This window comes from Coregonus clupeaformis, unplaced genomic scaffold (genome assembly GCF_020615455.1).
Source record: "Coregonus clupeaformis isolate EN_2021a unplaced genomic scaffold, ASM2061545v1 scaf0063, whole genome shotgun sequence".
In the NCBI taxonomy this organism is placed as follows: domain Eukaryota; kingdom Metazoa; phylum Chordata; class Actinopteri; order Salmoniformes; family Salmonidae; genus Coregonus; species Coregonus clupeaformis.
The window spans coordinates 710,026-728,169 of NW_025533518.1; the positions used below are offsets into that span (position 1 = coordinate 710,026).

General features: G+C 47.1%; 1 protein-coding gene across 1 annotated transcript in view; it reads left to right on the forward strand.

Moving 5' to 3' along the window:
* Positions 1–18,144, forward strand: part of LOC121580080 (HEAT repeat-containing protein 6) — a 116,745-nt gene that overhangs the window by 35,237 nt on the left and 63,364 nt on the right. Inside the window, exons 5-10 of the mRNA XM_045212904.1 lie at positions 1,253–1,367; positions 11,882–11,983; positions 14,025–14,165; positions 14,850–15,070; positions 15,148–15,322; positions 15,887–16,093. Coding sequence (XP_045068839.1) covers positions 1,253–1,367; positions 11,882–11,983; positions 14,025–14,165; positions 14,850–15,070; positions 15,148–15,322; positions 15,887–16,093 — 961 coding nt within the window. The remainder of the gene's footprint in view (positions 1–1,252; positions 1,368–11,881; positions 11,984–14,024; positions 14,166–14,849; positions 15,071–15,147; positions 15,323–15,886; positions 16,094–18,144) is intronic.

Sequence of the window (18,144 nt, forward strand, 5' to 3'; positions counted from 1 at the left end):
TACCGTACCACACCCCACCATACCACACCATACCATACCATACCATACCATATCATACCATACCCCACCATATCATACCATACCATACCCCACCATATCATACCATACCATACCATACCCCACCATACCATACCCCACCATACCATACCATACCATACCACACCATACCATACCATACCATACCATACCACACCATACCATACCATACCCCACCATACCATACCATACCCCACCATACCATACCATACCATACCATACCATACCATACCCCACCATACCATACCATACCATACCATACCCCACCACACCCCACCATACCCCACCATACCATACCACACCCCACCATACCATACCACACCCCACCATACCCCACCATACCATACCATATCATACCATACCATACCATACCATATCATACCATACCATACCATACCCCACCATACCATACCATAACATACCATACCATACCATATCATACCCCACCATATCATACCATACCATACCCCACCATATCATACCATACCATACCATACCATACCACACCCCACCATACCATACCATACCCCACCATATCATACCATACCATACCCCACCATACCATACCATACCATACCCCACCATACCATACCATACCATACCATACCATACCCCACCATACCATACCATACCATACCCCACCATACCATACCATACCATACCATACCATACCCCACCATATCATACCATACCATACCCCACCATACCATACCATACCATACCATACCATACCATACCATACCCCACCATACCATACCATACCATACCCCACCATACCATACCATATCATACCATACCATACCCCACCATACCATACCATACCATACCATACCCCACCATACCATACCATACCATACCATACCATACCATACCATACCATACCAAACCCCACCATATCATACCATACCATACCCCACCATACCATACCATACCCCACCATACCATACCATACCCCACCATACCATACCATACCATACCCCACCATACCATACCATAACATACCATACCATACCATACCCCACCATACCATATCATACCATACCATACCATACCCCACCATAACATACCATACCCCACCATTACCCCACCCCACCACACCCCACTACTTTCCACCCTACCACCCCACCATACCCCAACATACCACACCGCTCTACACATATCAATCTGTTTGGTGTTGTACACTGTTTTGACTGTGTGTGTGTGTGTGTGTGTATAGTGTCCCAGGGCAGGCGTCACTAGAAGACCCCTACAGGAGTTTGTGTTTCAGAGTCTTCCTGCAGACGCTCCAGTCTCCCAAACTCCCCGACGCTGACGAACTGCTCTACTGCACGGTACCCAGATCCCTTACTAGGGTTTAGTAGCGGGAACCACAGATCCCTTACTAGGGTTTAGTAGCGGGAACCAGGTTACTGAGATTTACAGAGACTTCCGCCCAAACCCCGTCTCCCCACTAATAAACACCAAGTCGGAGCCCAATCTCGTAGTCTTCATGTGCTTGAAAACCTTCTACACTGAACAACAATATAAATGCAACATGTAAAGTGTTGGTCCCATGTTTTATGAGCTGAAATAAAATATACCCGGAATGTTCCATACGCACAAGAAGCTTATTATTCTGAAGCTCATCTGTGTGCTCGTCGTCCTGACCAGGGTCTTGACCTGACTGCAGTTCGGCGTCGTGACCCACTTTAGTGGGAAAATGCTCACCTTTGATGGCCACTGGCACGCTGGTGAAGTGTGCTCTTCACGAATGAATCCCGATTTCAACTGTACCGGGCAGATGGCAGACAGCGTGTATGGCGTCGTGTGGGCGGGTGGTTTGCTGATGTCAACGTTGTGAACAGAGTGCCCCATGGTGGCGGTGTGGTTGTGGTATGGGCAGGCATAAGCTACGGACAACGAACACAATTGCATTTTATCGGTGGCAATTTGAATGTACAGAGACACCGTGATGAGATCCTGAGCCCTATTGTCACGCCATTCATCCACCGCCATCACCTCATGTTTCAGCATGATAAAGCACGGCCCCATGTCACATGGATCTGTAAACAATTCCTGGAAGCTGAAAATGTCCCAGTTCTTCCATGGCCTGCATACTCACCAGACATGTCAACCATTGAGCATGTTTGGGATGCTCTGGATCGACGCGTACGACAGCATGTTCCAGTTCCCGCCAATATCCAGCAACTTCACACTGGCATTGAAGAGGAGTGGGACAACATTCCACAGGCCACAATCAACAGCCTGATCAACTCTATGCGAAGGAGATGTGTCGCGTTGCATGAGGCAAATGGTGGTCACCAGATACTGACAGGTTTTCTGATCCACGCCAAACCTTTTTTTAAAGGTATCTTTGACCAACAGATGCATAACTGTATTCCCAGTTGTGAAATCCATAGATTAGGCCCTAATTAAGTTACTTCAATTGACTGATTTCCTCATATGAACTGTAACTCAGTGAAGTTGTTGCGTTTTATATTTTTGTTCAGTGTGAATTGCGTGACACATTCTTCCTTCAGGCTCGCTGAAGAGTGAATAATTTAGGAAATGCTTGTGAGGTATTATAGCCAGGAAGGCGGGGCTTCCGAGGGCGGTCTCGGCATCCGTTGGCCCATTGGGCGTGATTTCACTTTGCTTCAGGTGAATAGGATTGATCGTTGACTCACCACAGTAGTTATACCGACTGAAAGGGAAACCCTCCCGTTTCCCTGTGAGAAACTGGTCAATTATACTGAACTGAACTATAATGGAAAGCAGGAAGGAATGAAGCAGCATTAGAGAGAGAGAGGCCAATACACTGTTTATTATTTAAGGTATATATGAGTCAGCCTACTCATTTACTGTACTGTTAGTTCCTCTATTTATATATATATATACAGTGTATATACTTGTTCTCCCCACTGTATGAGTCAGCCTACTAATTTTACAAATGTAAAATAGGCCTTACACTGAGTACACTGAGTTGAGTTGCACCCCCTTTTACCCTCAGAACAGCTACAAGGTGTCGAAAGCGTTCCACAGGGATGCTGGCCCATATTGACTCCAAATGCTTCCCACAGTTGTGTCAAGTTGGCTGGATGTCCTTTGGGTGGTGAACCATTCTTGATGCACACCGGAAACCGTTGAGTGTAAAAACCCAGCAGCGCTGCAGTTCTTGACACTCAAACCGGTGCTCCTGGCACCTACTACCATACCCTGTTCAAAGGCACTTAAATATTTTGTCTTGCCCATTCACCCTCTGAATGGCACACACACACAATCCATGTCTCAATTGTCTCAAGGCTTAAAGATCTTTCTTTAACCTGTCTCCTCCCCTTCATCTACACTGATTTGAAGTGGATTTAACAGGTGACATCAATAAGGGATCATAGCTTTCACCTGGTCAGTCGGTCATGGAAAGAGCAGTTACCTTAATGTTTAGTACAGGACAGCAATACAGTCCACACTCAACAAGTGTTTCATTTATTTACCCAAGAAAGGATAGCTACATCTATTGGCTTTTATGTTTTTCTGTCGTAGTGTTTTTCTGCCGTAGTGTACGTTAGCCTATCGTATGTATTAGAAAACGGAACATTCATTTGTGCTTTTTGGGTCTTGTGCTAATAAAATGTGTAATGTAGGGCTCATGAAAGGTATTTAATGTAGGAATCATCTGGCTCAGGTAGCATCAGGCCAATCAAAGCTTTAATCAAATCCAGACATACAGGGCCTTCGGAAAGATTTCAGAACCCTTTACTTTTTCCACATTTTCATTTATCTACACACAATTCCCCATAATGGGGAATTCAGTGTCTGAATCCTGGCTCAGGAAGGCCACCAAAAATTCTGAAATTTCCATCCCCAACTATAACATTTTCCGTCTAGATAGAACTGCCAAAGGGGGTGGAGTTGCAATCTACTGTAGAGATAGCCTGCAGAGCTCTATCATACTATCCAGGTCTGTGCCCAAACAGTTTGAGCTTCTACTTCTAAAAATCCACCTTTCCAGAAATAAGTCTCTCACTGTTGCCCTGCTACAGACCCCCTCAGCCCCCAGCTGTGCCCTGGACACCATATGTGAATTGATTGCCCCCCATTTATCCTCAGAGTTTGTACTGCTTGGTGATCTAAATTGGGATATGCTTAATACCCCAGCCATCCTACAATCCAAGCTAGATGCCCTCAACCTCACGCAAATTATCAACGAACCTACCAGGTACAACCCTAAATCCGTAAACATGGGTACCCTCATAGATATCATCCTGACTAACATACCCTCTAAATACACCTCAGCTGTCTTCAACCAGGATCTCAGCGATCACTGCCTTATTGCCTGCGTCCCGTGATCGGGTCCGCGGTCAAACGACCACCCCTCATCACTGTCAAACGCTCCTAAAACACTTTAGCGAGCAGGCCTTCCTAATTGACCTGGCCCAGGTATCCTGGATGGATATAGATCTCATTCCGTCAGTAGAGGATGCCTGGTTGTTCCTTAAAAGTAATTTCCTCTCAATCTTAAATAAACATGCCCCATTCAAAAAATACAGAACTAAGAACCGATATAGCCCCTGGTTCTCCTCAGACTTGACTGCCCTTGACCAGCACAAAAACATCCTGTGGCGTACAGCATTAGCATCAAATAGCCCCGCGATATGCAACTTTTCAGGGAAGTTAGGAACCAATATACACAAGCAGTCAGGAAAGCAAAGGCTAACTTTTTCAAACAGAAATTTGCATCCTGTAGCACTAACTCCAAAAAGTTTTGGGACACTGTAAATTCCATGGAGAATAAGAGCACTTCCTCCCAGCTGCCCACTGCACTGAGGCTAGGAAACACTATCACCACCGATAAATCTACAATAATCGAGAATTTCAACAAGCATTTTGCTACAGCTGGCCATGCTTTCCATCTGGCTACCACTAACCCGGCCACCAACTCTGCACCCTCTGCTGCAACTTGCCCATGCCCCCCCCGCTTCTCCTTCACACAAATTCAGACAGCTGATGTTTTGAAAGCGCTGCAAAATCTGGACCCCTACAAATCAGCTGGGCTAGACAATCTGGACCCTTTCTTTCTAAAACTAGCCGCCGAAATTGTCGCAACCCCTATTACTAGTCTGTTCAACCTCTCTTTCATAACGTCTGAGATCCCCAGAGATTGGAAAGCTGCCGCGGTCATCCCCCTCTTCAAACCTTCTCCGCTATGCAATCCGGTTTCCGAGCTGGTCACGGGTGCACTTCAGCCACGCTCAAGGTCCTAAACGATATTATAACCGCGATTGATAATAGACAGTACTGTGCAGCCGTCTTCATCGACCTGGCCAAGGCTTTCGACTCTGTCAACCACCGCATTCTTATTGGCAGACTAAATAGCCTTGGTTTCTCAAATGACTGCCTCGCCTGGTTCACCAACTACTTCTCAGATGGAGTTCAGTGTGTCAAATCGGAGGGCCTGTTGTCTGGACCTATGGCAGTCTCTATGGGGTGCCACAGGGTTCAATTCTTGGGCCGACACTTTTCTCCGTGTATATCAATGATGTCGCTCTTGCTGCTGGTGACTCTCAGATCCACCTCTACGCAGACGACACCATTTTGTATACATCTGGCCCTTCATTGGACACTGTGTTAACAAACCTCCAAACGAGCTTCAATGCCATAACACTCCTTCAGTAGCATCCAACTGCTCTTAAACACTAGTAAAACTAAATGCATGCTTTTCAATCGAACGCTGCTAGCACCCGCCCACCCGACTAGAATCGCCACTCTCGACGGGTCTGACCTAGAGTATGTGGACAACTACAAATATCTAGGTGTCTGGTTAGACTGTAAACTCAACTTCCAGACTCACATAAAGAATCTCCAATCCAAAGTTAAATCTAGAATCGGCTTCCTATTTTGCAACAAAGCCTCCTTCACTCATGCTGCCAAACATGCCCTCGTAAAACTGACTATCCTACCGATCCTTGACTTCGCGATGTCATTTACAAAATAGCCTCCAACACTCTACTCAGCAAATTGGATGTAGTCTATCACAGTGCCATCCGTTTTGTCTCCAAAGCCCCATACACTACCCACCACTGTGACCTGTACGCTCTTGTTGGCTGGTCCTCACTACATGTTCGTCGTCAAACCCACTGGCTCCATGCCATCTATAAATCACTGCTAGGCAAATCCCTGCCTTATCTTAGCTCATTGGTCACCATAGCAGCACCCACCCGTAGTCTGCGCTCCAGCAGGTATATCTCTCTGGTCATTCCCAAAGCCAACACCTCCTTTGGCCGCCATTCCTTCCAGTTCTCTGCTGCCAATGACTGGAACGAATTGCAAAAATCTCTGAAGCTGGAGACTCTTATCTCCCTCACTAACTTTAAGCATCAGTTGTCAGAGCACCTTACCGATCACTGCACCTGTACACAGCCCATCTGAAATTAGCCCACCCAACTACCTCATCCCTATATTGTTATTTATTTTGCTCTTTTGCACCCCAGTATCTCTATTTGCACATAATCTCTTGCACATCTAGCATTCCAGTGTTAATACTATTGTAATTATTCTGCACTATAGCCTATTTATTGCCTTACCTCCATAACTTGCTACATTTTCACACACTGTATATATATTTTCTGTTGTATTTCTGACTTTATGTTTTTTTTTTACCCCATATGTAACTCTGTGTTGTTTTTATTGCACTGCTTTGCTTTATCTTGGCCAGGTCGCAGTTGTAAATGAGAACCTGTTCTCAACTGGCTTACCTGGTTAAATAAAGGTTAAATAAAAAAATTAAAAAATAATGCCAAAGCAAAAACTGGTTTTTAGAAAGTTTTGCAAATGTATTAAATTAAAAACTGATATCACATTTACATAAGTATTCAGACCCTTTACTCAGTACTTTGTTGAAGCACCTTTGGCAGCGATTACAGCCTAGAGTCTTCTTGGGTATGACGCTACAAGCTTGGCACACCTGTATTTGGGGAGTTTCTCCCATTCTTCTCTGCAGATCCTCTCAAGCTCTGTCAGGTTGGATGGGGAGTGTTGCTGCACAGCTATTTTCAGGTCTCTCCAGAGATGTTCGATCGGGTTCAAGTCCGGGCTCTGGCTGGGCCACTCAAGGACATTCAGAGACTTGTCCCAAAGCCACTCCAGCATTGTCTTGGCTGTGTGCTTAGGGTCGTTGTCCTGTTGGAAGGTGAACCTTCACCCCAGTCTGAGGTCCTGAGCGCTCTGGAGCAGGTTTTCATCAAGGATCTCTCTGTACTTTGCTCCGTTCATCTTTCCCTCGATCCTGACTAGTCTCCCAGTCCCTGCCGCTGAAAAACATCCCCACAGCATGATACTGCCACCACCATGCTTCACCGGTCTGAATACTTTCCGAATGCACTGTATATACCGGGTTACCCGGGAGAAAAGTTAATTATATCAAATCAAATGTTATTGGCCACATGCACCGAATAGAACAGGTGTAGACTTTACAGTGAAATGCTTCCTGACGAGCCCTTAACCAACAGTCCAAATTTAAAAAGTAAGACAATTATTTGCTATATTAAAAAGGAAATATTAACACAAAGAGTCAATGTGCAGGTAGGGATAAAATGTATATAATAATATGTACATGTAGGTAGGGGTAAAAGTGACTAGTCAATCAGGATAGATAATAAACAGAGTAGCAGCAGTGTTGGTAGTTGAGGTAATCTGTACATGTAGGTAGGGGTAAAAGTGACTAGTCAATCAGGATAGATAATAAACAGAGTAGCAGCAGTGTTGGTAGTTGAGGTAATATGTACATGTAGGTAGGGGTAAAAGAGACTAGTCAATCAGGATAGATAATAAACAGAGTAGCAGCAGTGTTGGTAGTTGAGGTAATATGTACATGTAGGTAGGGGTAAAAGTGACTAGTCAATCAGGATAGATAATAAACAGAGTAGCAGCAGTGTTGGTAGTTGAGGTAATATGTACATGTAGGTAGGGGTAAAAGTGACTAGTTAATCAGGATAGATAATAAACAGAGTAGCAGCAGTGTTGGTAGTTGAGGTAATATGTACATGTAGGTAGGGGGTAAAAAGTGACTAGTCAATCAGGATAGATAATAAACAGAGTAGCAGCAGTGTTGGTAGTTGAGGTAATATGTACATGTAGGTAGGGGTAAAAGTGACTAGTCAATCAGGATAGATAATAAACAGAGTAGCAGCAGTGTTGGTAGTTGAGGTAATATGTACATGTAGGTAGGGGTAAAAGTGACTAGTCAATCAGGATAGATAATAAACAGAGTAGCAGCAGTGTTGGTAGTTGAGGTAATATGTACATGTAGGTAGGGGGTAAAAGTGACTAGCCAATCAGGATAGATAATAAACAGAGTAGCAGCAGTGTTGGTAGTTGAGGTAATATGTACATGTAGGTAGGGGTAAAAGAGACTAGTCAATCAGGATAGATAATAAACAGAGTAGCAGCAGTGTTGGTAGTTGAGGTAATATGTACATGTAGGTAGGGGTAAAAGTGACTAGCCAATCAGGATAGATAATAAACAGAGTAGCAGCAGTGTTGGTAGTTGAGGTAATATGTACATGTAGGTAGGGGTAAAAGTGACTAGTCAATCAGGATAGATAATAAACAGAGTAGCAGCAGTGTTGGTAGTTGAGGTAATCTGTACATGTAGGTAGGGGTAAAAGTGACTAGTCAATCAGGATAGATAATAAACAGAGTAGCAGCAGTGTTGGTAGTTGAGGTAATATGTACATGTAGGTAGGGGTAAAAGTGACTAGTCAATCAGGATAGATAATAAACAGAGTAGCAGCAGTGTTGGTAGTTGAGGTAATATGTACATGTAGGTAGGGGTAAAAGTGACTAGCCAATCAGGATAGATAATAAACAGAGTAGCAGCAGTGTTGGTAGTTGAGGTAATATGTACATGTAGGTAGGGGTAAAAGTGACTAGTCAATCAGGATAGATAATAAACAGAGTAGCAGCAGTGTTGGTAGTTGAGGTAATATGTACATGTAGGTAGGGGTAAAAGTGACTAGTTAATCAGGATAGATAATAAACAGAGTAGCAGCAGTGTTGGTAGTTGAGGTAATATGTACATGTAGGTAGGGGTAAAAGTGACTAGCCAATCAGGATAGATAATAAACAGAGTAGCAGCAGTGTTGGTAGTTGAGGTAATATGTACATGTAGGTAGGGGTAAAAGGGACTAGTCAATCAGGATAGATAATAAACAGAGTAGCAGCAGTGTTGGTAATTGAGGTAATATGTACATGTAGGTAGGGGTAAAAGTGACTAGTCAATCAGGATAGATAATAAACAGAGTAGCAGCAGTGTTGGTAGTTGAGGTAATATGTACATGTAGGTAGGGGTAAAAGTGACTAGTCAATCAGGATAGATAATAAACAGAGTAGCAGCAGTGTTGGTAGTTGAGGTAATATGTACATGTAGGTAGGGGTAAAAGTGACTAGTCAATCAGGATAGATAATAAACAGAGTAGCAGCAGTGTTGGTAGTTGAGGTAATATGTACATGTAGGTAGGGGTAAAAGTGACTAGTCAATCAGGATAGATAATAAACAGAGTAGCAGCAGTGTTGGTAGTTGAGGTAATATGTACATGTAGGTAGGGGTAAAAGGGACTAGTCACTCAGGATAGATAATAAACAGAGTAGCAGCAGTGTTGGTAGTTGAGGTAATATGTACATGTAGGTAGGGGTAAAAGGGACTAGTCAATCAGGATAGATAATAAACAGAGTAGCAGCAGTGTTGGTAGTTGAGGTAATATGTACATGTAGGTAGGGGTAAAAGTGACTAGTCAATCAGGATAGATAATAAACAGAGTAGCAGCAGTGTTGGTAGTTGAGGTAATATGTACATGTAGGTAGGGGTAAAAGTGACTAGTCAATCAGGATAGATAATAAACAGAGTAGCAGCAGTGTTGGTAGTTGAGGTAATATGTACATGTAGGTAGGGGTAAAAGTGACTAGTCAATCAGGATAGATAATAAACAGTAGCAGCTGTGTGTGGGTAGTGTCTGTGTGTGGGTAGTGTCTGTGTGTGGGTAGTGTCTGTGTGTGGGTAGTGTCTGTGTGGGTATTTCTTCTCGGGATGGAACATTTAGTAAAATACCGGGAAATCAGAAACTCTACACAACACACCCTGCGGCCAATGAAACTAGCATCACTGGGCTAGCATCACTGGGCTAGCATCACTGGGCTAGCTCTGGGCTAACACACCCCGGGGCCAATGAAACTAGCATCACTGGGCTAGCTCTGGGCTAACACACTCCGGGGCCAATGAAACTAGCATCACTGGGCTAGCATCACTGGGCTAGCTCTGGGCTAACACACCCCGGGGCCAATGAAACTAGCATCACTGGGCTAGCTCTGGGCTAACACACTCCGGGGCCAATGAAACTAGCATCACTGGGCTAGCATCACTGGGCTAGCTCTGGGCTAACACACCCCGGGGCCAATGAAACTAGCATCACTGGGCTAGCATCACTGGGCTAGCTCTGGGCTAACACACTCCGGGGCCAATGAAACTAGCATCACTGGGCTAGCATCACTGGGCTAGCTCTGGGCTAACACACCCCGGGGCCAATAAAACTAGCATCACTGGGCTAGCTCTGGGCTAGCATCACTGGACTAGCTCTGGGCTAGCATCACTGGGCTAGCTCTGGGCTAACACACCCCGGGGCCAATGAAACTAGCATCACTGGGCTAGCTCTGGGCTAGCATCACTGGACTAGCTCTGGGCTAGCATCACTGGGCTAGCATCACTGGGCTAGCTCTGGGCTAGCATCACTGGGCTAGCTCTGGGCTAACACACCCCGGGGCCAATGAAACTAGCATCACTGGGCTAGCTCTGGGCTAGCATCACTGGACTAGCTCTGGGCTAGCATCACTGGGCTAGCATCACTGGGCTAGCTCTGGGCTAGCATCACTGGGCTAGCTCTGGGCTAACACACCCCGGGGCCAATGAAACTAGCATCACTGGGCTAGCTCTGGGCTAGCATCACTGGACTAGCTCTGGGCTAGCATCACTGGGCTAGCATCACTGGGCTAGCTCTGGGCTAGCATCACTGGGCTAGCTCTGGGCTAGCATCACTGGGCTAGCTCTGGGCTAACACACCCCGGGGCCAATGAAACTAGCATCACTGGGCTAGCTCTGGGCTAGCATCACTGGACTAGCTCTGGGCTAGCATCACTGGGCTAGCATCACTGGGCTAGCTCTGGGCTAGCATCACTGGGCTAGCTCTGGGCTAGCATCACTGGGCTAGCTCTGGGCTAACACACCCCGGGGCCAATGAAACTAGCATCACTGGGCTAGCTCTGGGCTAGCATCACTGGACTAGCATCACTGGGCTAGCATCACTGGGCTAGCTCTGGGCTAACTTTATCCGGTTCAATCTCAATCATTCACATTGACAGTCTGTGTACTGTGTGTGTGCGCTGGGTGATCCAGGGAGCGGTGAAGGGGTTAGGGTGAAGGGGTTAGGGTGAAGGGGTCAGGGCTCCACTAACTGTGTGTGTGTGTGTGTAGGTGATCCAGGGAGCGGTGAAGGGGTTAGGGTGAAGGGGTTAGGGTGAAGGGGTCAGGGCTCCACTAACTGTGTGTGTGTGTGTGTAGGTGATCCAGGGAGCGGTGAAGGGGTTAGGGTGAAGGGGTCAGGGCTCCACTAACTGTGTGTGTGTGTGTGTAGGTGATCCAGGGAGCGGTGAAGGGGTTAGGGTGAAGGGGTTAGGGTGAAGGGGTCAGGGCTCCACTAACTGTGTGTGTGTGTGTGTAGGTGATCCAGGGAGCAGTGAAGGGGTTAGGGTGAAGGGGTTAGGGTGAAGGGGTTAGGGTGAAGGGGTCAGGGCTCCACTAACTGTGTGTGTGTGTGTGTAGGTGATCCAGGGAGCAGTGAAGGGCCTCCAGTCCTCTCTGTGTGGAGGGAAGTGGAGGTTTGGAGGCCAGGAGGAACTGGGAGCTCTACTGGCAGTTCTCAAGGTACACATCTACTGTATATACACTGGGGTCCACAATTAACACTGGATCAAATCAATCATACAAATACTGAGATATATTGTTTGCTTTTTTTTGTGTCCAATTATATTTAAACTGATATAATTCCTCAGAGAAAGACATTTTGTAAAACAATGTTTTTAACAAAGTTGGAGTGGTCAAATCCCCTGTTTTCAATACTCCAGCCCCCTCCCCTTGGGAGGATAATGGCACTGAGCCTTTTTCTAAAATGTTTTGTGAGATTGGAGAACACATTGGGAGGGATCTTAGACCATTCCTCCAATCCTCTAATCTTTCCAGGTCCTTCATCTGCCCTCTTCAATTCAAACCACGTTTTCAATGGTGTTCTTTGTGGATTGTGATGTGTGCTTGGGGTTATTGTCTTGCTGGAAGATCCACTTGCGGCCAGGTTTCAGCCTCCTGGCAGAAGCAACCAGGTTTTCAGCTAAAATGTCCTGGTACTGGGTAAAGTTCATGATGCCGTTGACCTTGTATGTATATATATAATATGTATAATGTATGCACACATGACTAAGTCGCTTTGGATAAAAGCGTCTGCTAAATGGCTTATTATTATTATTATTATTATTATTATTATTATTATCTTAACAAGGGCCCCAGGAGCAGTGGAAGCAAAATAGCCCCGTAACATCAAAGATCCACCACCATATTTTACAGTAGGTAAGGGGTTCTTTCAATGGCCCAACCCACCATTGGTGTGTGTGGCCAAATAGCTCTATTTTTATGTCATCTGACAACAGCACCACCTGGAGTTTGATAAACAGCATTGACACACTTGGATTGGAACATGCCCGGCTTGGGGGTGTCGCTCGTCATGGAGGAGGAGAGGGGCTTCAAGGAATCAAATCAAATCAAATGTTATTGGTCACATGCGCCGAATACAACAGGTGCAGACATTACAGTGAAATGCTTACTTACAGCCCTTAACCAACAGTGCATTTATTTTAAACAAAAAAAGTAAAAATAAAACAACAACAAAAAAAAGTGTTGAGGAAAAAAAAAGAGCAGAAGTAAAATAAAATAACAGTAGGGAGGCTATATATACAGGGGGGTACCGGTGCAGAGTCAATGTGCGGGGGCACCGGCTAGTTGAGGTAGTTGAAGTAATATGTACATGTGGGTAGAGTTAAAGTGACTATGCATAAATAATTAAGAGAGTAGCAGCAGCGTAAAAAGATGGGGTGGGGGGGCAGTGCAAATAGTCTGGGTAGCCATGATTAGCTGTTCAGGAGTCTTATGGCTTGGGGGTAGAAGCTGTTGAGAAGTCTTTTGGACCTAGACTTGGCACTCCGGTACCGCTTGCCGTGCGGTAGCAGAGAGAACAGTCTATGACTAGGGTGGCTGGAGTCTTTGACCATTTTTAGGGCCTTCCTCTGACACCGCCTGGTATACAGGTCCTGGATGGCAGGAAGCTTGGCCCCAGTGATGTACTGGGCCGTACGCACTACCCTCTGTAGTGCCTTGCGGTCGGAGGCCAAGCAGTTGCCATACCAGAGCGAGCGAGCGAGAGAGAGAGATTTGGTGGCCTTTCTGGAGGACATTCTGGTCACACACTCAGATTGACAGGATACTGGAGTATTGAAAACACAGGAGGGTACTGGAGTATTGAAAACGGGGAATCCAGTCATTTTCACCTGTATCTTTTTGAGATTTGTTTTATTTGTTAAACAAAATCTATTTCTCTGAGCAATTGTATAAAATATAATTAGTTCATATTTTTGGTCAGGATTTGTATTTAGTTTATAGACTTTCTTGCTCATCTTTATCAAGGGAGGTAGTTCTGGACCCCACTGATCGGTTGGTTGAATTTATTAGATAATAAAGAGCCAGAGAAAACAATAGATAAAGTATTGAGTATAGAAAGGCTTATTTCCGTAGTTTGGTTGTAATGTATCTACATAAAGGCTTATTTCCGTAGTTTGGTTGTAATGTATCTACATAAAGGCGTATTTCCGTAGTTTGGTTGTAATGTATCTACATAAAGGTGTTAATGTGTGTTGTACAGAGGTTCATGTTCCATGGTTGTCCAGGAGTGTGTGTGGAGTGGCCGTCCGTGCTGTACCCCGCTCCCCTGCCTCAGTACGAAACCTGCAGCACCCCCAAACCCCCCGAACCTCCACGGAACCCCCCCAACCAGACCTCAGGGGTAAGAGACGGTGTCTGATGTAGACCAGAGGGCTGATGGGAACTGTAGTACGGAGGTCCACATTTCATCTTGGAGGGCAGGATCACAACTGGTTTCCATCCTTTGATCCAGTAAAGGAGATAAACAAATATTTCTCCCCCCTCTCCTCTCCCCCTCTCTTCTCTCCCCCTTCTCGCTCTCTCCTCTCCTCTCCTCTCCTCCTTCTCTCTCTCTCCTCTCCCCCTCTCTTCTCCCCCCTCTCTTCTCTCTCTCTCTCCTCTCCCTCTTCTCTCTCTCCTCTCCCCCTTCTCTCTCTCTCTCCTCTCACCCCTCTCTCTCACCCCTCTCTCTCTCTCTCCTCTCACCCCTCTCTCTCTCTCCACTCCCCCGTCTCTCTCTCTCCTCTCCCCCTTCTCTCTCTCGCTCTCCTCTCCCCCTTCTCTCTCTCGCTCTCCTCTCCCCCTTCTCTCGCTCTCCTCTCCTCCTCTCTCTCTCCTCTCCTCCTCTCTCTCTCCTCTCCTCCTCTCTCTCTCTCTCCTCTCCCCCTTCTCTCTCTCGCTCTCCTCTCCCCCTTCTCTCGCTCTCCTCTCCTCCTCTCTCTCTCCTCTCCTCCTCTCTCTCTCTCCTCTCCCCCTTCTCTCTCTCGCTCTCCTCTCCCCCTTCTCTCGCTCTCCTCTCCTCTCCCCCTTCTCTCTCTCTCTGTAGAATAAGAAGAAGAAGTCTCGAGGACGGGGGAGGAAAGGAGGAGTGGATGAGGAGAGAGAGGCAGAACCCGGGCTCCAGAGAGGGGGAAGAGGAGGGGAGGCCTGGTCTAAGACCCCTGGAGCGCCTCCTCCGGCCGTTCCATCCCTCTATCCATTATGGAAGAGGAGCAGCTCTGATTCAGAGTTCTCTGATCCTGAGGGAGCAGCACACAGCAAACTGAGGTAACACACTGTCCTGTTCTCTCTGTGTGTGTGTGTGTGTGTGTGTGTGTGTAGTAATGTGTGTTCTCTCTCGCCAGGTTGTTCCATGGCAGGGTGCGGCAGGGTGTGTTGCTGTGTCTCCTAGCCGTGGTGAAGGCAGTGGAGAGGAGAACGCTGTATGGCTATTGGTCGTCATTCATACCGGACGCTCCCATTGGTGGACCACCTCCTCTCACACTGCTCACTGTCGTACTGAAGGACCCTTCACCTAAGGTAGGCACCCCCCCCCACCTGTATAGCAGGTAACCCTGGCTCTCTCTCTCCCCACCCCCACCCCCCACCCCCCACCTGTATAGCAGGTAACCCTGGTCTCTCTCCCCACCCACACCCCCCCCCCCCCCACCTGTATAGCAGGTAACCCTGGTCTCTCTCTCCCCACCCCCACCCCCACCCCCACCTGTATAGCAGGTAACCCTGGTCTCTCTCTCCCCACCCCCCCCCCCCCCCACCCCCCCCACCTGTATAGCAGGTAACCCTGGTCTCTCTCTCCCCACCCCCCCACCCCCCACCCCCCCACCTGTATAGCAGGTAACCCTGGTCTCTCTCTCCCCACCCCCCCACCCCCACCTGTATAGCAGGTAACCCTGGTCTCTCTCTCCCCACCCCCCACCCCCCACCCCCACCTGTATAGCAGGTAACCCTGGTCTCTCTCTCCCCACCCACACCCCCACCCCCACCTGTATAGCAGGTAACCCTGGTCTCTCTCCCCCCCCCCCCCCACCCCCCACCCCCCCCACCTGTGTAGTAGGTAACCCTGGTCTCTCTCTCTCCCTTCAGGTGCGTGCGTGTGCCCTCCAGGTGGTGTCTGCGTTGCTGGATGGTTCCCGTCAGTTCCTGGGCGTGGCTGAAGACTTGGCTCCGCCCAGAACCTCTTACACTCCATTCTCCTTCTCCCTCGCCACCGCCGTCCGCGAGCTGCACCGCTCTCTCTCCCTGGCGTTGCTGGCCGAGGCCTCTGCCCACACTCTCACTCAGATCATCAAGGTGACTCACACTCTCACTCACACTCTCACTCAGATCATCAAGGTGTCTCATTCACTCAGATCATCAAGGTGACTCACACACTCACTCAGATCATCAAGGTGACTCACACACTCACTCAGATCATCAAGGTGACTCACACACTCACTCAGATCATCAAGGTGACTCACACACTCACTCAGATCATCAAGGTGACTCACACACTCACTCAGATCATCAAGGTGACTCACACACTCACTCAGATCATCAAGGTGACTCACACTCTCACTCAGATCATCAAGGTGACTCACACACTCACTCAGATTATCAAGGTGACTCACACACTCACTCAGATCATCAAGGTGACTCACACACTCACTCAGATCATCAAGGTGACTCACAAACTCACTCAGATCATCAAGGTGTCTCACACACTCACTCAGATCATCAAGGTGACTCACACACTCACTCAGATCATCAAGGCGACTCACACACTCACTCAGATCATCAAGGCGACTCACACACTCACTCAGATCATCAAGGCGACTCACACACTCACTCAGATCATCAAGGTGACTCACACACTCACTCAGATCATCAAGGTGACTCACACACTCACTCAGATCATCAAGGTGACTCAGACACTCACTCAGATCATCAAGGTGACTCACACACTCACTCAGATCATCAAGGTGACTCACACACTCACTCAGATCATCAAGGTGACTCACACACTCACTCAGATCATCAAGGTGTCTCACACACTCACTCAGATCATCAAGGTGACTCACACACTCACTCAGATCATCAAGGTGACTCACACACTCACTCAGATCATCAAGGTGTCTCACACACTCACTCAGATCATCAAGGTGACTCACACTCACTCAGATCATCAAGGTTATTCACACACTCACTCAGATCATCAAGGTGACTCACACTCACTCAGATCATCAAGGTGACTCACACTCACTCAGATCATCAAGGTGATTCACACACTCACTCAGATCATCAAGGCGACTCACACACTCACTCAGATCATCAAGGTGACTCACACACTCAGATCATCAAGGTGACTCACACACTCACTCAGATCATCAAGGTGACTCACACACTCACTCAGATCATCAAGGTGACTCACACACTCACTCAGATCATCAAGGTGACTCACACACTCAGATCATCAAGGTGACTCACACACTCACTCAGATCATCAAGGTGACTCACACTCAGATCATCAAGGTGACTCACACACTCACTCAGATCATCAAGGTGACTCACACACTCACTCAGATCATCAAGGTGACTCACACACTCACTCAGATCATCAAGGTGACTCACACACTCACTCAGATCATCAAGGTGACTCACACACTCACTCAGATCATCAAGGTGACTCACACACTCACTCAGATCATCAAGGTGACTCACACACTCACTCAGATCATCAAGGTGACTCACACACTCACTCAGATCATCAAGGTGACTCACACACTCACTCAGATCATCAAGGTGACTCACACACTCACTCAGATCATCAAGGTGACTCACACACTCACTCAGATCATCAAGGTGACTCACACACTCACTCAGATCATCAAGGTGACTCACACACTCACTCAGATCATCAAGGCGACACACACACTCACTCAGATCATCAAGGCGACTCACACACTCACTCAGATCATCAAGGTGACTCACACACTCACTCAGATCATCAAGGTGACTCACACACTCACTCAGATCATCAAGGTGACTCACACACTCACTCAGATCATCAAGGTGACTCACACACTCACTCAGATCATCAAGGTGACTCACACACTCACTCAGATCATCAAGGTGACTCACACACTCACTCAGATCATCAAGGTGACTCACACACTCACTCAGATCATCAAGGTGACTCACACACTCACTCAGATCATCAAGGTGACTCACACACTCACTCAGATCATCAAGGTGACTCACACACTCACTCAGATCATCAAGGTGACTCACACACTCACTCAGATCATCAAGGTGACTCACACACTCACTCAGATCATCAAGGTGACTCAGACACTCACTCAGAT